The sequence below is a fragment of the Globicephala melas genome, chromosome 1 (genome assembly GCF_963455315.2).
Source record: "Globicephala melas chromosome 1, mGloMel1.2, whole genome shotgun sequence".
In the NCBI taxonomy this organism is placed as follows: Eukaryota; Metazoa; Chordata; class Mammalia; order Artiodactyla; family Delphinidae; genus Globicephala; species Globicephala melas.
In genome coordinates, this window is record NC_083314.1 from 90,292,626 (window position 1) to 90,314,815 (window position 22,190).

Here is a 22,190-nt window from a genome sequence, read left to right on the forward strand (position 1 = left end):
TGTTCATTCACTCCAAAATTGCTTACTGAACGTTTACTATGTGCCATGTACTGAGTTCTACGTTCTGAGGACATAATGGTGGGCAAAAAAACAGCCTTTTGTGCAGGATCCCTGGCTGTATATGCCTATGATACAGGGAACGAGGGACAGCTTCCTGGAAGAGAATAAGCCAAAATCTTTTGTGAGCTGGAGTTCCACTAGGCCAAGATGGGGGTGGGTGGTGCTGGTGGTGGTAGTAACGATCAAAGGGAAGAGAACATTGAAATTCAAAAGCTCTGTGCAAGAAAGGAGGGCAGGAAGTGTCCCCCCGTGCCCCCTGAAAAAAAGGCTGGCGTGAAAGAGCAAGGAAGTGTGTGAGGTGATGCTGGGGTGCTGGGGTGGGTATGGAGTATGATGGGGATTCAGTTTAAGAACCAGGTGGGGGCCCGTTCCCTGAGAGCTTTTGTCTTTATGACAAGAGAGGTGGGCTTATCTGCACTGAAGGTATTTAAACAAGGGTGATGTGATCAGACTTGCTTTCTAAACAATCACGAAAACTGGGGGTGTGGGGGGGGTGAGAATAAATTGGAAGGGAGCCAGAATAGATATGACAAGACTGGTTAAGAGATTATTACAGCGATCCAGTTGAGGGATAATAGTAACTTGGACTAGGGTGGTAGGTAGCAGTGGAGAGACAAAGAAATGTAAATGAACTTGAGAGATGTTTAGGAGCGTGGTAGAAAAAACAAGGGAGGATAAAAAGTCGAAGACTATGATCAGAGATATCTCCAAAGGGCAGAAGGAGGAAGAGCAGCCAGAGAAGGAAACAGCGTAGTTCCAGACCTAGAGTGAGGATTAATTAATCAGACATTTACTGAGCACCTACTATGACCCAAACATACTGTTAAGTTCGGGAGTAAGTGTAATGAAATGTTGTAGATGCTGTGTCAGACATACAGGATGGAGTGGGACTCAAAGAGAAAGGGCTCAGGTTGCACAATAAGGAGGGAGAGTGGGGCTTCCCTGGTGGCGCAGTGGTTGAGAATCTGCCTGCTAATGCAGGGGACACGGGTTCGAGCCCTGGTCTGGGAGGATCTCACAGGCCGCGGAGCAACTAGGCCCGTGAGCCACAACTACTGAGCCTGCGTGTCTGGAGCTTATGCTCCGCAGCAAGAGAGGCCGCGACAGTGAGAGGCCCGCGCACCGCGATGAAGAGTGGCCCCCGCTTGCCACAACTGGAGAAAGCCCTCGCACAGAAACGAAGATCCAACACAGCAAAAATAAATAAATTAATTAATAAACTCGTACCCCCAATATCTTCTTTAAAAAAAAAAAATTCAAGCCTTCTCTCTTAAAAAAAAAAAAAAAAGGAGAGAGGGTGGGTGTCAAGAAAATCATCATAGAAAAAATGATGTTTGAGTTGCATCTTGAAAGATGAATCACATTTTGTAGGCAGACAGAGGAAGGAAGCATATTCCAGGCAGAGGAACAGCCTGAGCAAACACATGCTTTGTCATGTTTGTGATGTTCAGGGAAATGCAAGTATTTCACCGTCACTGGTGCTACAGGGAATGAGGGTGGGTGGGGATGGGGAATGGAAAGAGAAAGCCTGTAGAGGAAGGACAAGCTCACATGCTGGAGGACCCTAAACAAACCTCACCTTAGAGGCAATGGAGACAGTGCTGAAGGATGTAACATGATTACATTTGGGTTTGGGCAACAGAGTGTAGGAGGGACTGGTGAGGGGCAGTGGGACAGAGAGTGGGCAGGGAGTCCTTTAGTATGGCAGAGTTCTAGGTGAGAAACAGGGATGATCTGATTAGAGGCACAGGCTGTGGGGAAGAGGAGGTAGGGCAAAAAGATGATGAATCTAGTCTTTTTTCAGTTGTGAGAGGAAGGTAAGGGGGAGAGAGGAGCTCAAGATAACTCCCAGGTTTCTGCCTTGGATCACCAGCTGATGGTGAGAATACAGAAGGGGGGTGTAGGATTGGGCATATATAATGAGTTTACTTTTGGACACACTGAGTCTAGGGTGCCTACGGAGCATTCAGGTAGAGATGTCGAGAGGGATGTTGGTTGCACAGGTTGGGGGCTCATGAAAGAGATCTAGATTTGTGTGGTAGGGAGTACTAGTTCTCAACCCTAACCAGAGCTCCTCTCCTCCTGGCCTCCGAGCCTCATTTGTGGTTTAGTAGTGCCATGTGATAAGCTCTGGCTAATGGTCTATGAATGAAAGTGATGTATTTCCCTTTTAGTTGAAGCATTTAATTGCTTAAGGAAGACCTCCTCTGACCCCTTCCCCTTCAGGGTGATTATGGAGATTTTGTGATGAGAAGGTGAGGTTGCAAGCTCTAAAGCTGAATCACTGAGTCACCGTATGGAGGATAGTTTCTCTGGAGGGTCACCTGGACCTGCAGTGGATTCTGTGTGAGCAAGAAATAAACTTTTTCATGTTACACTACTGAGATTTTGGGATAGATTCTTACCTCACTTAACCTAACCTACCCTGCCTAATAGATGTGAGGTATAGATTAGGAAGCCGTCAGCATACACGTGATAGTATCAATAGAAGCCATGGGGATGGATAAGATCATCCAGGTACAGTTTGTGGAATGAGAATAAAACATTCTTAGAACTCTGAGGAATACCACTATTTAACAGGAAGGCAGAAAAAGTGGAGTCAGCTAAGGAAATTGCAAGGAAACAGTGACAGCAGTAATAGCACACATATGCTACTAGAAGCCAGGGAGGAAAAGAAGGAAGGAATAGCTGTGGCCAACAGTGCCAGGTGCTGCTGAGAGAGAGGCTGAGTAAGATGAGGACTGGAAAGAGTTGATTGAATTTGGAAATGAAGAGATCCTGATCTCTTTTGCTAAAGCAGCTTGGGGTGTAGTAGTGGTGGGGAGTCAGACTTCAGTGGGTTAAAGAGTGAATGGAAATCCCTAGACCTACAGCAGATTAGATCTTTTAAAGAGATCCTCTCGTTAAAGAACACCAGCAAATCCTGGATAAAACATTTGAAACACCATAATTTAAAAATGCATGGCTGGGGACTTCCCTGGTGGCGCAGTAGTTAAGAATCTGCCTGCCAATGCAAGGGACATGGGTTCGATCCCTGGTCCAGGAAGATCCCACATGCTGTGGAGCAACTAAGCCTGTGTGCCACAACTACTGAGCCTGAGCACCACAACTACTGAAGCCCATGCGCCTAGAGCCTGTGGTCCGCAACAAGAGAAGCCACCACAATGAAAAGACCGTGCACTGCAACGAAGAGTATCCCCCGCTCACTGCAACTATAGAAAGCCCGTGTACAGCAACGAAGACCCAACATAGCTAAAAATAAAAATGAATAAAATAAAATAAATTGATAAAAAAAAATGCATGGCTGAACTAGATGTTGGAAATCCTCAAAGATCAGAAAGAGAGAGTTGAGTGAGACCTGAAGCTAAGGTTTGCTCTGGGAATAGCCACCAATTTTTTGTGACCTGAAGATTGGGTCTGAAGGCCTTGTATGAGGTCAGGAAACCAAGTCTAAAGCCTGCACCAAAGTGGGAAATTGGATTGGACCCCCTGAAAGGGAACCCACAGTGGGTGAATCAGGAAAAATCATGCTGCATGGAAATGGTAGGGATCCTTGCTGTATCAGTTTTCTATCACAGTATAACAAATTATCACAAGTATAAATGGTTAAAACAGTACACATTTCTTTTCTCACAGTTTCTGTGGGTTAGAGGCTGGGACACAGCTTAATAGGGTTTTCTGTTTCAGGGTCTCACCGGGCTACAGTTCAGGTATTAGCTGGGGCCTTGGTTTCATCAGAGGCTTGACTGGGGAAAATCCACTTCCCCTATTTGCTGGACAAATAAATTTTCTTTCAGCTGTATAACTGAGGGCCCTGGTTGTCAGCTAGAGTCTGTCTTCAGGTCCTAGAAGCTGCCTGCAGTTCCCTGCCATGTGGTCCTGTCCACAGGCAGTTCACAACCTGGCAGTTTGATTCTTCAAGGCCAGCAGGAGAGTCTCTCTCCAGCCTGCTAAGATGGAGTCTTAACACAACGTAATGTAGTGATTGGAGTGCAAGTCTAGAATCATGTTATCTTCCTCCAAACAAGGTTTCTTTTATTGCTTTTGCCAGCCACCTGGGGGCACCAGCAATCTGTGATCACCTTAATCCAAGTTCGGGGCTTGAGTTTTTACTGGGTCATCTGTTCACAGCAGGACACTGTTCATTAAGGACTGGTTATTTATTTATTTATTTATTTTTGGCCACGCCCCACAGCTTGCAGGATCTCAGTTCCCCAACCAGGGGTTGAACCCACGCCACAGCAGTGAAGGCCCGGAATCCTAACCTCTAGGCCACCAGGGAACTCCCAAGGGCTGGTTATTTGTCTTCATCTTTATTCCTAGAGTGCAGCTGACTGTGCGAATGGTAGTGGTGGTGGTAGGCAGTGGTGGTTTACTAGGGTCTCTATTCTTGATGGGTCCTGAACTCCATCTTTTGTTCCTCTAGCCCTGTGAAGCGACCAAAAACATGACTAAGTGTCTTAGCCATATCTTTCAGATGGGCAAATGCTCCCAGGACAAAAATGGTCCTGAGGGCTAACCTCACCTCTCTGAATTTCCACTCTCTCTCAGTTCTTGATCTGATGATTTCTCATGATCTCTTGGTGCTTTAACATTTTTTAATTTTTACTGGAGTATAGATGATTCCCAATGTTGTTAGTTTCTGCTGTACAGCAAAGTGAATCAGTTATACATATACATATGTCTCCTCTTTTTTAGATTCTATTCCCATATAGGTCATTATGGAGAAGTGAGTAGAGTTCCCTGTGCCATACAGTATGTTCTTATTATCTATTTTATTTTATTCTATTTTTTTTTGGGGGGGGAAGATAATCTTTTTAGTAGACTGTGCTGAAACAATTGGGAATTCATATGAAAAACAAAAAAGTCTTAAACTCTTTATTTCACACCATCTACAAATTATGTAACATATCCTTACCTGTGGGAGCTAAAATTACAAAACTTCTAGGTTAGGCAGAGATTTTTAAATTTTTAATGGAGTATAGTTGATTTACAGTGTTTTTAGCTTCAAGTGTACAGCAGTGAATCAGTTATACATATACATATAGCCACTCGTTTTAGGTTCTTTTCTCATATAGGCCATTACAAAGTATTGAGTAGAGTTCCCCATGCTACATAGTAGGTTCTTATTAGTTATCTATTTTATATATAGTAGTGTGTGTATGTCAATCCCAACCTCCCAATTTATCCCCCCCTCTCCCCCACACTTTCCCCCTGGGTAACCATAAGTTTGTTTTCTGCATCTGTGACTCTATTTCTGTTTTGTAAATAGGTTCATTTGTACCATTTTTTTAGATTCCACATATAAGCGATATCATATGATATTTGTCTTTGTCTGACTTATTTCACTCAGTATGACAATCTCTAGGGCCATCCGGTGCTTTAATATTTTTAAGATATGTTTTATATTTCACCAGATGCGAAAAATTTCTTCAGTAGGAGAGTTGGTCTGAATTACCTAGTCTACCATTACTGGAAGCAAATGTTACAGCATTTTGCATCTTAATTGCATTTAACCTCAGCAACAAAGTTGCAGGAATCTGAATCTTAATTTTCTTACTCCAACAAACAGAACATTTACTTTTAAGCCAGGTACGTTTTATAATCTTAATAAAGAATAGAAAGTCTTTAGAATAAATCTTACAAAAAAAGGTACAGGACCTTAACAGAGAACATTAAAAATTTTAATGAAAAACACTATGACCCAATAAATGGAAGCATAATCCCTAATTTAATTACTTCCCCTGGTGTCATTTATAATGTCCCTCTATCTCCTGCATTTCCTGGAAACTGGAATTTACATCTTAAGTCCTGAGAGATTCAGGTTAAATACGTCTGGCTAGATTACATCACAGGTGATACTGTCTACTTCGTATTTCAGCAGATCAGGAAAGATATCTGGTTATTCCACCATGAATGATGCTAAGAATAGCCAGTGAATTAGTTAACTGACCACTTGATGGAATGATCTTCAGATTCTTATTAGTTATCATGGATTAGAAATTATTTTTACGGTCATTACAAAATTTATGACAAAAGAACCCAACATTTCCCTTTTATCATTGACAAATGTAATCCATTTCTTTTGCTAATACGAAAATACTTCAAATCAATTGAACTTTTTCATACCATACATTTAAAATATAACTGTGATACTCTTGAGACTGCACAACCAATTACCATGCAGCCAATTTGTACATACCAAACCACATCCACCACATAGAAATGAATTTCTGGTATTCTGAAGGTAAAGATTTGGGGCTGTAGTCTGGCGTTTCCCCTCTAGGAAACCTGCTCAGCTTATTACCTCCTTTTCATTCCTGACTGGCTTCACTTTGGGTTGTGATACCATGCTCCTTGGGCACAGGTAAGCAAACTCCTCCAGCACATCCTTGTCCAAAAGGAGCAGCATATGCTCTACAGCTGGCTGCAACAGTAAAGTCCAGGTGTCAGAGCATCGTGTTGGCTATCCATACAAACATGTTGTAATTGTTGCTGTGAGTACAGGATGTCATTCACCTGGTTCCCTGGTTCTGGGGACTATGGGGCACACTGTCAGTCTCTGCTTGGATCTGACAGCCTTATGAGGAGACCCAGATGAAACTGTTCTCATTATGAAGTGACTGGCCAGAGGACTTTGACAGCCTCATGCCTAGCCTAGCTGCCTTTGCGAATGCAAAGAAGCAACTTTGTGGCTTATACATACTGGTGCTAATCTGTTAACTCACCAATTGTAGCTGGGCCTATAACTTCCCAACCCTTCTCTGGGTCATCCTTCAGCTTCTCTAACCTTTGGACCAGGTGTGTGAGGAAAGGCTTGGGGTTTTGCAGGACAATCATACCATGAAGATCTGAGGTAATAAAAACTGACAAGGGTTTCAGTCCGTGCTTGTTATTTCTACTTGTTCCTACCCGCTCCCATCTCACATCCACCTTCCCTTCTTAAATGCCTGCTCCATGCACGTCAAGCTCCTTCATCAGAAACAAAGATTAAGAGCTTACAGAGATGGCTTAACCAGCTCCCGTGACAGCATAAAGTCAAATCCCTTACCTATAAACATATATCCTAGTAGCTCTGCTTCTCTGACTGAATGCTGACTGATACAGCTATGTACAAGGAAACTGCTGAGGTTATTGAGACTACCTAAAATGGTGCTTGTCATTACACTCTCAAAACACCTAAAATCTGTACTGTATCACATATTCTTACTGCCTTTCCAGTAGATATTTAACTCCCTGAGGTAGGAACTTTTTATCTGTATGACCAGTGCAGGATTGTGCTTAGCACGGCAATTCTTTGTTTAATGAATAATTTGGAACACCTCTGCTGACCCTATCAAAATCTCCTTTAAGTAACATCTTAATAATGATTATCAGTCTCATTTCTATATAAGATGAATACATTAGCCATCAATAAACAAATAAATACTGACTTAAATGATTGTTATATAATTAAAACCTTAGGAAGTCAATGAATATGGCAATTATCCATATGGTACGTATTTTCAAATATTTCCTATTATGTAAGTTATCCATCTGTTTACAAGTAAATCCTTATACAAGTATGGGAGAATTAAATATAGACAAACCAATGGAAGGGCAGAATCTTCTAACTATCTGCTGGATTCTTCAGAGTGATTTTATGACACATTGAGTCCATAATATTTTCTGTTGACATACTACTAAAATGAAAATAAAGTCAATGATATAATTTGATATACAAGATTTCCTTTAGTTATTTTAAGAATACTGAAGTTTTAAATTCTCCATAACCTGTCAGCAAGAAATAGCTTACCACTAAGTCTTATAAACAATATTATCAGCTCAATGACATCTTTAATTTTACCCGTATAATAAATGTTGAAATAACATTTCAGAAAATTATGCATCTTGAAAAACTTTGTTTCAACCGTCACTTTATTGTAAGATGACTGAATTAATTCAAATTTAAACTCTAACTTGACAATTTTTAGTCAGGTACCAAACTTTATTCAAAGCAAACTGCTTATTCAAAAGTGATCATGGAACAACTCAAAATGCAGAGCAAGAAGGATGAGAGAAACATCCTCCTGGCCAATAGATTGTTTTAATTCTCTCATTACATGAAACTCAAACTTTTCATTTTTAGGAAAGGGAAACTAACTTCAGTATAGAGCAATACAGAAAGATTTTGTCACATAGACTAGTTTCCATTTAGTCAGTCAACTGTTTCTAGCTGTCTCAATTGGGACAGATGCATTTACAGAACTGGCTGTGCTTGAGCCTTCTTTGCAAGCAGCTTTAGATCTGCAATGCACTTGGCAATTGTCTCCTTCTCCTGTGATAAGGAAAGAGAAAGCTGGTTAGAACCTTTCAAATCATGGAAGGGTATAAACACTGTAATTCTAAAGGATACCTCCTATAAGAGGTTCCTCGGAATCTCAAGATGGATTACTGGCTTAATATGATAGACTAAAAAAATTATTTAATTATTTAACATGGGGGAGATGCAAAATTTATTTTAAGCAAATGGAGGGAATTTAAAGTCCCCTGGCTCATAGCTTTCATCAGTGAAACCTGTTTAGAGGTTGAAGCTAGATACTCCTGTAACCATGTGCCACTGATGTTAGGTTTTACAGCTAACAGCTGCTTAAAAAAGACCAACCTAACAAACATTAGTAATAGAGAAATGTTAAGAAAGAATAAAAATAACTTTTAGTCTCTTTTGTATACTTTTGTCTTTTCAAGTTTCTTAAATAAGTATATAACTTTTATGTAAAAGACAGTTTATTTTAAAAAACCCAAGGCATTAAATGTTGACAGACCCTGTTTTTCTAGTCCTGCATGGTTATGCAGAAAATGATCAGAAATGCCTAAGTATACTATAAATCTAGGAAAGAAGAAATAAAGTCAAAAGTAAATAAAGAACATAAAATTTAAAAAGGAAATCACATTTAGGTAAAAAATAGAAAACATTTCTGTTCAAGACCAATGAATTAAGTGGCTGGGAAGAGGAAATGGCATGGAATGGAAATCATGGAATTATTCAGAAAATGGAAGAGGCTCAGAAGAAGACTTGTCCAGCCTCTGTTTTACAGAGAAATGAAATATGTTGCTTAATATTTCCCAAATGTTGGAACTTGAACATACGTCTGTTCAACGAGTGTTCTCAACCATCTTTCCACTCCTCTTGATCCATGAGGTGAGAGACTCTTTGGAAGCCAAACTTTGAGGAGGGAGGCAACCTACCAAGGCAGTTGTACAGCATCTTCTAGGTTACCACTAACCAGAAAAGTGAACCAGGACCACCCCAATGTCTCTAGGCTAAAGACTCCTTACCAGCTATTTTTATCCTGTCAGAGATATCAATACAACTCCAGAAGCTTCAAAACATCATGTACCTGCTGCGCAGAGATGCTCTGTACCACGTTCTTCTCCACCCAGTTTATCATGTGCTCTTGTTCCTTCTGACGTGTCATATTCTGCACAGAGATGTGATAGTCCAGGCGATTCTTTACCTCCTTGTATACTCTATGCAGTCGTTCCCGGTAAGCAACTTCCAAAGCCATGGCAATGTTATTCTGAAGAAAATTAAGAAGTGATGAAAACTGTTTGCACAGTTAAAGGATCACTTCCATTCTGAGGATTCTGCCCATTAGAATACCCATCATTACCTGTATTTTATGCAAAATTCATTTGTTTAATATGAATAGGTAACACATGCATGTGGTAGAAAAATTCTAACAGCATATAGTAAAAATATATTTAAAAGTATATGCAGTAAAAAATAAGTCTCCTCCAGCCCCTCCATAGGCTACCATCTTCCTCTATTTCTTGTATTCTCTCCCAGAAATATTTAATAAACAAAACATAGGTATATGTACACACACAAACATCACTTTTACTGATTATGACACAAAGACCCACCTTAATTTTAAAAGTTACATTGGATTCTACTATTTTGGTGTCTCATAATCCATAATTTATTTAAGCTCTATTAATAGATTAGGTTGCTTCTAATTCTTTAACAAATAATGCTGCTGCGTATATTGTATGTGTCTTTGCACTTATGTGTGAATACTTGCTGGGTCAAATAATAGCTAATAACTGTTGAGTACCTACTATGTTCTAAACACTGTGTGTCAATTCAATTAAATCTTAAAATCACACCATGGGATAGTTACTATTATTATACTCATTTTACAGTGAGGAAGAAACAGAGGCAGATGCTAAGGAATTTGTCCAAGGTTATAGAGCAAATGAACTGTGAAGCCAAGACCTGACTACAAGGAGTCAGGCTACAAAGCCCAGGCTCTTAAAGATCCATTGTAACTTGTGATTAACACTGTCCAATTCCACAGAAAAGTTGTACTGCTTCATACTCTCACCAGCAACACAAATGCTTGTTACTCTAAACCCTGGCCAATGGTGTTTATAAAACGTTTTACTCTCGACTATTCTGATAAGCAGAAAAAATATCAATTTTAATTGTCATTCTCTAAGGAGAAAATTTACATATTTAGAAGCCATTTACATTTACTTACATCTTTATAAATTGTGCATGTCCTACACCTAGTTTTCTACTGGGATGTTGGTCTATCCTAAGGTAACTACCCTTTTGTGTCATATGGAATGCATGTGTTCTTCCTAGTTTGTCTCTTAACTTTGTTTATGGTAACTTCTACATGTAAAACTTAAATTTTTAATGAGATCAACTTAATTTTTTCTCTTATAGTTCCTGGATTTTTAAAAATTGAAGTATAACTGACATACAATATTACATTAATTTCAGGCATACAAACACAATGATTCGGTATTTGTATATATTGTGAAATGATCACCACAATGGGTCTAGTTAACATACGTCACCACACAAGTTTCTGCATTTTGTTGTCTTTATTAGAAAGGCTTTGCCATTCCAAGGGTATTGTATTGTTTTTCATGTTCTCTTTTTCTACTTTTATGGTTTCATTTCTTATCTAAAGATCTTTAATTCATCTTAAATTTGTTTTGGTATAAGGCAAAAAGTAGGAAAACAACTCTGTACCTACAAAGATACCCGTCTGTCTTTCCCCTCTAAGATGAAAATGCCACCGATCTAAACTACCTTATGAGTTTAGGTCTATCTCTAGACCCTCTCTCAAGTGCTGTGCCAATCTGACTTTCTATTCATGTAGTGTGCCAAGCTATTTATTTAAAGTTCCTTTACAATTTTGAGCTTTAATATTTGGTAGGACTGTTCACTACTTCTCTTTTTCAGAATACTCCTGAATATTTTTTTACTTTTTCTAGTAATAATCAATTTGTTCAAGTCCCAACACCCCCTACTCCTAGTCTATTAGTATTTTCTTTCTAGGAATGTGTAAAATTTAGAGATTAAAGTAGGGAGAATTTGATATCCTTATATTATTGAGTCTAGGTTCTCAGAACCTTATACCTCACAAGCATTTCACATTTTTTAAAGTAAAAAGACTCTATTTCTAGTTAAGTTACTCCTAGGTATCTCTTCCTAAATGGTTTACCTTTTTCTCTTATATTTTCTAACTGATATTTATATACAGAAGGCTACTGATTTTATTAGATATTAATTTTGTACCCAAATACCTTACTGAATTTGCTTATGGTTTTAAGAGTTACGTTGATTCTCTCAGCTTTCTAAGGTATATCATCAGGTAATCTGTACGTAAGGATAACTTTATGTTTTCTAATTTTTATACTTCTTATTTCTTTCTCTTCTCTAATATCAGCTACTACTGCCAGAATAACATTGAATTAGTAATGGTGACAGGTATATTGTCATCTTCTAGTCTGTAATGAGAATGCTTATAGGTCTGCCTGTTTTATATAAAGGCTTCAGATATTAATCTCAAGTAGGCCCTTAATACTTCTAGGTACTTTTTTTTTTTTTTTTTTAGTCCATTCACTCTCCTGTTCTTCTTTCTCCTGAAATCTCTAGTATATCTCCTTGACTACTTTCCTTTTCAACAAATGACCTACCTTCCTATTTCACTGAGAAAAAGGAAACAAAGAACTTCACAAACTTCTACCACCATATAAACCAATCTACCTGGACCCATACTCACATACTTTGCCTTCCTTTAACTATGGCTGAACTGTCTCTGCTCTTGAAGCCAACCCTTCCACCTGTGTATTCTAAACTCTCTGGCCTACTGAAGGACATGGCTCCAGCAAATTCCTCCCTACTCCCACCCCTTTCTTGCATCAATTTTTCTCTCTCTACTAACTTCTATCAGATGCTAACATGTAGTTATACTTTCCATCTTTTAAAAAATCTCTCTTGATTACTACATCCTACCTTCTGAGCTACTGAGTCATTTCTTTGCCCAATACAGTAAAACTCCTTCACAATTTTGACAGTGATCTATACTCAGACTCCAATTTCTTTTCTTCCATTTTTTTTTTCCTTCAACTTACTCAAATAGCCCTTACCAAGGTCACCAACCTCCATGTTGCTAAATCCTATGCCAAATTCTTAGACCCTTACTACTTGACCATAAGTAGGGCAACTACAAATTAAAATAATCCTTGTTTCCTCCAGTTATTTTCCTTCATGTTCCAGTCTTACAGCTGTGCCTCTTGTAAGCTCATGATTCCCTCATCTCCAGTCTGGAATTCTTCCCAGTGACTCCAGACTCATATATCTAATGGTCTACCTAACAACTCTATTTGGCTAACTCACTGGCATTTCGAACCAATGCATACAAGATTGAAGGCTACTTTCAACAAGGCAATCAGAGTCGCCCTTCAAAACACGAGCAAGATCATATCACTCCTCTGCCTAAAAGATTCAATGACTTTCTCTCTCATTCTGAGTACAAGTCAAAGTTCTCATAGAAGCCTATAAGACTTTACATGACCTAGCCCTTGGCCACTCCCTGCCTTGCTTCCTTTTACCTTCCTCCTCACTCATTCCACTTCAGCTACAGTGGCTTCCTTACTTTTCCTTGTCTATACCAAGCAAGCTTCCAGGATTAGGGCCCTTGCAATTGTTCTTCCCTCTGCCTGGAATACTATTTCCTCAGAAATCCACACAGCCTGAACCATCACTTTGACAGGTCTCTATTCAAATTATCACATTAGAAGCCTTTCTAGCCTGCCCAATAAAAACAGTAACTCCCTCCTTCTAAAATCCCTTTTCCTTTAACATAAGTTCATTATTCTACATGTACTTCATACCAGTTGACATTCACATCTGCTTAATTATTTTTCTCCTGTCCTTCTCTCAACCCCTGGCTAGGAGAGAGACCCCAGGAAGGCAGACTTTGTTTTGCTCTCTGCTGTATTCCCAGCACCTTGCCTTGACCAGTGTTCACATATAAAATATACCTATTAAGTATTTCATAAATAAATAAAAATTTTAATGACTATCATTTGAATCTTATAAAAAAGCTACATCTTCAAAAGCCAGATTTTGTTTGTGCATACATAGTTTCTATGAGGCAGGAAGCATTTAGATTGTAACCTAAATCTGCACGGAAAGATATTTTAAAAATTTCCGAGGATTTCAAACATTTATGTGCTTAAGAATCTCTCAGGATCCTATTTAAAAAAAAATACAAACTCTTGGATAGCTCCTAACAGAGGTTCTAATCTCACAGGTCTTGGAATGGGTCCAAAAATTTGCATCAAAGATGACTGGTGCACATGGTACCGAGACTACACTAGGAAATACTGGCCCAAACCCTTAATATTTCAGATACTTATTTTACCTTAGCACCTAATTTTTCATTTCATAGGTGTTTCTATACATAAAATTTCAATATAAGCTCATCTCACTTTAAATATCAGGCATAAAGTACTGGGCTCAAAGTAATTAACAACAAAATGCTTGAACACGTTCCTAAAGTTGTTTTAGAAACTAAATATTTTAGAATCTAATTATGCTTTGATCATAGTAAAAAGCTCTCCGGCCATCTGAATCTGCTTTGTGAATCTGGAATGTAAGGTATCAGATTTTCTTATAGCAAGTATGTTAAGTAAGACTTTCTTATAGTGAGCATGTATGAAATGCACAGCATGTATTTCACCTACTGTATTTTACAGTGAATGCCATTTTTTAATCTGCTATAACTTAATGAATTATTTTCCCTCTGTGTGGACTCAAAATGTGTCCTTTTATACTTTTTACTCTTTCTAGTTTTAGAGTAATAATTCTAGTTATTTTTCTACTGGATAGGTCCACTGTATAGTTAATAGCTGTAACTGCTATTTAGACCCCCACCCAAATATTCTCTTTTCTAAACAAAATATGCTCAACTTATCCAACTATTCCTCATAAGATTCTAATTTTTTGTGTTAAATGCACACAAATGAGTAACTTCACTTGCCTTAGAAAGTTCTGAAACCTACCCTCTGGACATCAAAAAGGTAATGGCGCTTTTGAACCAGTGCCTGATGTGACTTCTCCAGATCAATTGCATCTTGGATTTGTCTGATGGAAGCCTGTTTCACTTCTTCCAGTTCGGCAATTTTTTGCTGCAATTATGATATTGATAACAAAGATCAGTGAAAGTACCAAGGGTAATAAAAAAGTTTCATTTTATGCTTCCTCAAAGTCATACCCCTCATTTGTGAAAACACCCACACATAGGGAGAACTATACAAATCCTTGAAAAGAGTTGCCAAAAATAGCTATGCAGTATCTTGTTGAATGAACAAAACTATGGAAAAGCTGGAGAAAGTTTGGTAGATTTTTAAAACTTGATCTCAAGTTAGTAATAACATTAACACTTATAACCGAAATCATTATAATTAGATTCATTTCTATATGCTCTGCCCCTATCATTCGTACCAAAAACATCACTTGATGGCTTTGACACGACTACTACGGTCTAAAATGGGAAATAAGGTTTATGGTTCTTACCTCATTGAGTTTATCAGCAAATTCACCAATAGAGGCACCATATTTTTTAATTACATAGATAAGCACCCCTATTGCTGAAATGGCAGAGAAGGTCTCTGCAGTTATCACATATATTTCTTTGGAGAGTAAATATAAGATAAGCCCAGTTCCAAGCACGTAGGGTCCTAAAAGAAGAAAAAGTTATTTTATGATGGATATGCTATGTCTAAAAGGGGAAGACAGAGATACTTCCGTACTTAATTAGTTGAAGGCAAAGTTAATAATGATTTTAAATAATCAGATTCAAAGATGGAACACTAGATGAGAACCAGTATGGTAGGGTTGCAAGAACAAGGATCTGGACCCATGGAAATCTGACTCTGCAACTTATAAAACACTGAGCAATATAGATGATCTCTGAGCTTAGTTTCCTTAACTGTAATATGGGAATAGTACCTTCCTCATAGGGTTGATGAAATTGAGAAATAATGTATATTAAGTATCTGGTACAATTGCTCAACAAACAGAAGTATTTTATAAAGATGTCAGGTTACTTCCAGAAGTAATTTGTGCAGCAAAATATACTATTTATTGAGTGGGGACATTGGTCAGAATAAAATTTATCCACTCTTGCCTATTTACTGAATAGGAACCTGACACTGAAAATAAGCAAACAAAACAGATACAACTATGAAGCATGTATGTAAAAGAACTAAATAACAGGATTCTCAACTCCTGTAGTGTCTTATTATAATGCTTCAAATATAGCCATCTTTTTCTTTAACCAGGCCATGAATTCTGAAAGGACACAAACCATAAGGTACATTTCTTTAGGATTTTCCTCTATGCCTCATTAGATGCTAGGTAAGGTCAAAGCAGGTCTTTGGGGAAGCAGTTTACAATGTTTTTGAGCAATACAGGTACCAAAGGATGTTAGGATGTACTATGAGAATAAAAGGGTTACATTCTCAAATATATTTTACCCAGTTTCCCATACAAAGTTTCAACAGTTTTTTTTTAAAAAATTTGCCTTCAATGTATAAATTTTAAATGTGAATTGATAAGAAAGGCCTATCATATGTAGCATTTTTATCAGCTATGGAGGTCTGAGGAAATTAATGTTTCCTGCAATTTTAGTTACAGAAATGCTACCTTAGGCCACTCCCTGGAGAGATTAAAAAAAAAAAAAACTTTGGTTTTCAATGTTTCATGGTCATAGCAATATTTGGGAACAGCAAGAGAGGCAGTGCATGTAGTAGAAAGAACACTAAACTTAACTGTAGAACCTGTGTTTAAGTCCAACTCAGTCACTAAAGAGAGAATAAATCTCAGCAAATTCTTTGTTTTCTAGTTCTGAGTAATAAAAATGTCTTCATAGGGCTTCCTGGTGGCACAGTGGTTGAGAATCCACCTGCCAACGCAGGGGACACTGGTTCGAGCCCTGGTCCGGGAAGATCCCACATGCCGTGGAACAACTAAGCCCGTGCGCCACAACTACTGAGCCTGTGTGCCTCGAGCCCATGCTCTGCCAGCAAGAGAAGCCACCACAGTGAGAAGCCGGCGCACCGCAACAAGGAGTAGCCCCCACTCACCACAACTAGAGAAAGCCTGCAAGCAGTAATGAAGACCCAACGCAGCCAAAAATAAATAAATAAATTTATTAAAAAAAAGAAAGTCTCGGGCTTCCCTGGTGGCGCAGTGGTTGAGAGTCCGCCTGCCGATGCAGGGAACACGGGTTCGTGCCCTGGTCTGGGAAGATCCCACATGCCGTGGAGCGGCTGGGCCCGTGAGCCATGGCCGCTAAGCCTGCGTGTCCGTAGCCTGTGCTCCGCAACGGGAGAGGCCACAACAGTGAGAGGCCCGCGTACAGCAAAAAAAAAAAAAAAAGGAAAGTCTTCATAGAACTGTTGTATGGATTAAATAAAGTGAAAGCATATAGTATTATAAAAATGTAAGGTTTCAGTACAGTTTATGCCTTTTTATTTATTTATTTTAAATAAAATTATTTATTTATTTATTTGGCTGCGTTGGGTCTTCGTTGCTATGTGCGGGCTTTCTCTAGTTGCGGCACGCAGGCTTCTCACTGCGGTGGCTTCTGTTGTTGTGGAGCAGGGCTCTAGGTGTGCAGGCTTCAGAGCACAGGCTCAGTAGTTGTGGCACACGGGTTTAGTTGCTCTGTGGCATGTGGGATCTTCCCGGACTAGGGCTTGAACCTGTGTCCCCTGCATTGGCAGGCGGATTCTTAACGACTGCGGCACCAGGGAAGTCCCTATGCCTTTTTAAAAGGAAAAAAAAAACCCTGATTAATATGGCCCAGCTCCTTTTTCGTAATTATACATACAACACAGAGTCTCTATTGCCTTACCTGGCTTTATTTTAATCCACAGCTCTTTCTATCATTACCTGAAAATGTATTATACAGTTACTCAATTTTGGTTTTTTTGGCCGCTCTGTGCGGCTTGCAGGATCTTAGTTCCTTGACCAGGGGTGGAAGCCAGGCCCCTGCAGTGAAAGCACCGAGTCCTAACCACTGGACCGCCAGGGAATTCCCCAGTTACTCATTTCCTTATTGTCTATCCTACAAAAGAATGTATGTTTCATGATGGCAGGCACTTTAGTTCACCACTGTATGCTGAGAACAGTGCCTAGCATACAGCAGGCAGTCAATAAATTTGGTGTAACAAGAAATGGAGACAATGTTATAAAATCAAGTTAAAATCCCAAACAAATTTATTCCAAAGACAAGTTAAAGCAACCATATCAATTCTTACATTGAATCACTTCCACACTTTACTTTAAAAACAACTGACTTGATTTTTCTGGTACACGTGGAAGAGGTTAAGAGACCACTAAAACGCTAGATTAACATAAACCATACCATCTAAACATACTATCAAACATTGGGCAAATGCTCACCTGTTACACCAGTTTTAGGATAAAGGAACTGGAAAAATTCCTCAGGGATCAGCCCAAAACGAACTTTTCCTCCATATTCAGGAAGAGGTGGTACAGGGGCAAGACTTGGCTGCCCTTTGTGAAAGATCCTTGTTGCCTGCAATACCCTACAGGTAGGAATTACACAAATTTAAAGCCTATTCTTTAAAGAGAACACAATGTATGAACAACTGTAGAAAAGAACAAATAGGGATGAGGATTGAGGCTGTTTCCCACTGTCTTAATGGGAACAGAACAGACCAAGAACAGGAAGGTTAGGGTCCCATAATTAGCTGTGTGATAAGGGGAAACAACTTACTTAAAGCTGTATGTAACCTTCTACCCAATACTAGAATTAGCTGTGTGATAAGGGGAAACAACTTACTTAAAGCTGTATGTAACCTTCTACCCAATACTAGAATCCCTTCTGTTAAGTCTCACGGGTCATCTGTCTAGCACTTTATATGTCTATTACTAGCAATGAATTATGTAAGAACATAGACTCTGCAGCGAGACTATCTGGGTTCAAATTTTAATTTATGCTTTTGTAGTCTCTGATTTCTCTAAAGTAAAGTAGGAACAAAGAATATGACCTTAGAGGGTTGCTGTGAGGATTAACTGAGTTAATAAATGTAAAGTATATAGAATAGTGCTTGGCATATGGTAAAGTTTTATGTAAGCGGTTAGCTATTACATGTCCACTGTGCTGTGAGCTCCCTGATGGCAAGAACTTTGACCTTTCTGAATATTCTCTGTATTGGGGTGCTAAATGACCACTAAGTGAAACATGCTTTTTCAGTGTTGGATAGCTCTAACTATGATCATCCTTTGAATTGAACTGCTACATACATCCTTGAAACCTCTATCCATTGGTTCTAATATTATTCTTCTATGTAAGTTAACACTCATGTATCTGGGTTAAACATCTCAGTTCCTTCACTGACTGTCCACAAGCAGCAAACTGGTTTTGTTTACAAAAATGAAGTATACAGAACTGAACATAATACTGAACTGAAATACAGCTTGACTAATTCATTCATCCTACAAATATCAATACATATTGAGAACTTGCTATTGCCATCACTGGGCTTGAACCACTGTACTATTATCATGGATCTGCGAACTATTTTTATCTTTAAAGTAGCCTAAGATTGTATCTGTAGCAGTTACAGCATACTGGTACATAGGATTCTGATGAAATAAAATCCTCTAGCCTTTTCATATCTGCTGTCGAGCTAAATCCCCTTCAAATTCTAAGTATGTTTTTGTCCCTCACCTCCCCCCTCTCTTATCTCCTTGCAATGTAAGAGTTTACATTATTTCATTGATTATTGTTCACTGCCTGTCTTTTGAATATTATTTCTGCTTCCCAATGTACTGAGTTGCCTCACCAACTTTTGAAATCTGAGAATCATGCTCAAGATTCTTTCATTTTAATCAGGGTTTCTAAACCTCAGCACTATTGACATTTTGAACTACTGACAACTCTTTGTTGTGGAAGGCGGTTCTGTGCACTTAGAGTAATTAGGAGGATCCCTGTGGCCTTTGTACACCAGATGCCAGTAGCATCCCCCCTCCTACCCAGTGGTGACAACCAAAAATGTCTCCAGACATTGCCAAAAGTCCCTTGGAGGGCAAAACTGCCCCAGGTTGAGAACCACTGACTTAAATCATAGCACTAAAGAACTTGCTTTAGGGGAACACAAATCCTCTCCCTATCTGGCTGTCTCACTTCAAGCCCTCATCTACTCCTGCCTGAACAAGTAAGTAACCCAAAATCTGTTCTCTTGGCTCTTCCTCAAATACCCCTTGAACCTAGCCCCCTCCCTCCTGCTTTGAAAGTTTTTAAAATGCAAATTTGACTTTAAAACTCTTCAACAGGCTCTCTTCTGCCCACAGAAAACAAACTACTTAATACAGCATACGTGATTCAGCACCTGTCAAATTTTATATCCTCATCTTCCTTCATTCTCCTACTCTCCAGCCATATGGAACTTACAGCTTTCAAAAACCAAAAAAAAAAAAAAAAAAAAAAAAAACCCTCATGCTGCTCCTTCTGCCTGGTATACCTTTCACTTAATGACTGCCAAGACCAACCAGCCTTCAGAACATCTTGAGTATATCCTTTATAAAGGCCTTCCAATCTTGGGTTGACAATTACTCACTCAACAAAACATTTACTGACTTTCTGCTTATATTAGGCACCGGGAGTATAACTAAGCAGACAAAGTCCCAGCCTCTGACATTCTAGTGGGGGTTTGGGAAGTGTGAGTGTATAGGTCCATACACAATTTCAGACAGTTGTAAGTGCCATGAAGAAAAACAGGTGAAGGAAGGGGCTAAGGAGCAATGGAGTGAGGGAAAGGCTTTTTTGGTAGATCAGATGACATTTGAGCCAATGACCTGGGGAAAAGAGAGAAGAGCAAGTACAAAGATCCTGAGGCAACAATAAGCTTGGCAGTTTTCAGAGGAATAGGAAGAAGGCCAGTAAGGCTAGAGAATGAGCTTAAAAGAGAATGTAAGAAGGTAAATCAAGAGGTAGGATGGGGTCAACTCATGTTGAACTTTCTGTGTTAAGGTAAGTTTGGATTTGATTTCAAGTGGGATGGGCAGCTCTAGAGGGTTCTGCAGGGGAAGGGTGGGGGGACTGACAGAATCTCTGTGGCTATTGTGAGGATGGCCTGTAATGGGACAAGAATATAGATTCAAGGAGACGAGTTAGGAGACAACTGAAATAGCCTAGGTGAAACGTGATGGTGGTTCACACTCCAGTAGCAGTAGTAGTGGAAGAAGTGGTCAGAGTCTGGATATCATCTGGCGAAAGAGCCTTACTAATGCATTAGACACGAAATGTGAAAGAGAAATCAAGGATGTTCCTTGCATTTTGTATATGTATTTATTATCTATATTACAATTATTTACTTGTCTATATGGAATCTTTCTTCTCCGAGAAGTTGGAAGCAGCCAATTATAGCCTCACTTTATTGCTTATACAAAAATTACAGATAAACCAAAGCCACTTTTTCAAGCTACAGGATTGTTATCAAATTTTTCAAGATTTAGGACTAAATCTGGAAGTAAAAAGAGAAATCCCAAAGAAAACTGACGTTTTATGAAATATCAGTAACACCTTCTAATATTTACTAAGCACATACTATGTACCAAGCACTGTTTTTAGGGTTCCCAGGAATTAATTCCCTTAATTTTCACAATCCATAATGTACTATTCTATTTTGCAGAAGGGGAAATTAAGGTCCCACAGTAAGGTCCCACTTGTAAGTGGAGGAGCCCGGTGTACCCTCTTTCAGCTGTGGAATCCTCACTGTAAACTACCACTTTATAGCTGCCTCCTCTGGTAGACTGTGCGTGAGGTCCACGAAGGCAGGTACTTAACCTTACTCATTTTTTTATGTTCGGTTACGTGCGTGGCAAGATAAATATCTACTGAAACGACGAATAATTTCTCTGACCTGACAGTAAAAGTTGGAATCTGGGAGGCAGATTAAAAACAATATGCTTCATTGTTTTATTTAACAAAACTTGTCCTAGGGTATGCAATCTAGTAACCCCGACTAGGGATGCCGCAGCTGTGCCTAGCTGAAGGTCACAAGGGAGAGGGGCGGGGCTTAGGGGACACCAAAACCAGTTTTTAGTTTAGTTAGAACACATTAAGTGACACAACGGTGCTCCAGGCAGTAACAGGAGCACACATGTTTGAATGAGACTTGAAGCGTTTCAAAATAACCTAAAGAAAGGTAATTACCGGCCCAAAGCTAAGAACAGATTACCCAGAAGTGAAATAGGTGATAAAACACGGACAAAAGGGAGTATTACACCCCTTACACTTACCCTGGACCGAGGAGGGCTGCGTTCTTCAGAGAGGGAGCTAGAAATACACAAGGCACAGGTTAGCAACGTCACCGTGAAATCTGGTTTGCCCCTTCCTCGGTCCCCGCGGAGCCCAATCACTAAGGCCATGCGTCCCCCATTCCTATCCCCCGAGACCCCACACTCTCCTTCTGAGCGGCACTAATCAACTCTCCACGCAGGCCCAAATCCCGCCGCGCCTTTCATCCCCTTTCCTCCCACCCGCTCCAAGTAACCCTAGACGCGCTGGTTTGCAATCAGTCTGCTAGCCTGGACTAGGGTCTGTACCTCTCACCTGCTGCGGTGGCGGCAGAAAGTACCACCCGGGACAACATTGTCAGATACCGCCCACACAACAGTCTTCGCGCCCCAGTGACCGCTACAGGAGACTCTGTCAGGGGCAGAAACAAGATGGTCGCTCACAAGTCTCGCGAGAAGAGAACAGCGTGCCCTTTTCATCAACTTCCGGTCTTTTTTTTTTTTTTTT

The 22,190-nt window shown here is 39.5% G+C and overlaps 1 protein-coding gene across 1 annotated transcript; it reads right to left on the minus strand.

Annotated features, from left to right (window-relative positions):
• Nucleotides 1-5,009: 5,009 nt before the first annotated feature.
• Nucleotides 5,010-22,133, minus strand: ATP5PB (ATP synthase peripheral stalk-membrane subunit b). Its single transcript, XM_030869016.2, has 7 exons — nucleotides 21,999-22,133; nucleotides 21,686-21,722; nucleotides 17,819-17,964; nucleotides 14,924-15,087; nucleotides 14,410-14,535; nucleotides 9,441-9,620; nucleotides 5,010-8,377 (listed from the first exon to the last, which is right to left on the minus strand). The coding sequence occupies exons 1-7, from the start codon at nucleotides 22,036-22,038 to the stop codon at nucleotides 8,300-8,302; spliced, it is 771 nt and encodes a 256-aa protein (XP_030724876.1). The 5' UTR covers nucleotides 22,039-22,133; the 3' UTR covers nucleotides 5,010-8,299.
• Between the last annotated feature and the right edge of the window lie 57 nt (nucleotides 22,134-22,190).

Coding starts and splice junctions, on each gene's coding strand:
- ATP5PB (XM_030869016.2), bottom strand. CDS start 22,038: ATGTTGTCCCGGGTGGTACTTTCTGCCGCCACCGCAGCAG. Junction 14,536..14,923: donor TTGCTGATAAACTCAATGAG/GTAAGAACCATA, acceptor TCATAATTGCAG/CAAAAAATTGCCGAACTGGA. Junction 9,621..14,409: donor ACCTTTTTGATGTCCAGAGG/GTAGGTTTCAGA, acceptor AATTTTCTTCAG/AATAACATTGCCATGGCTTT.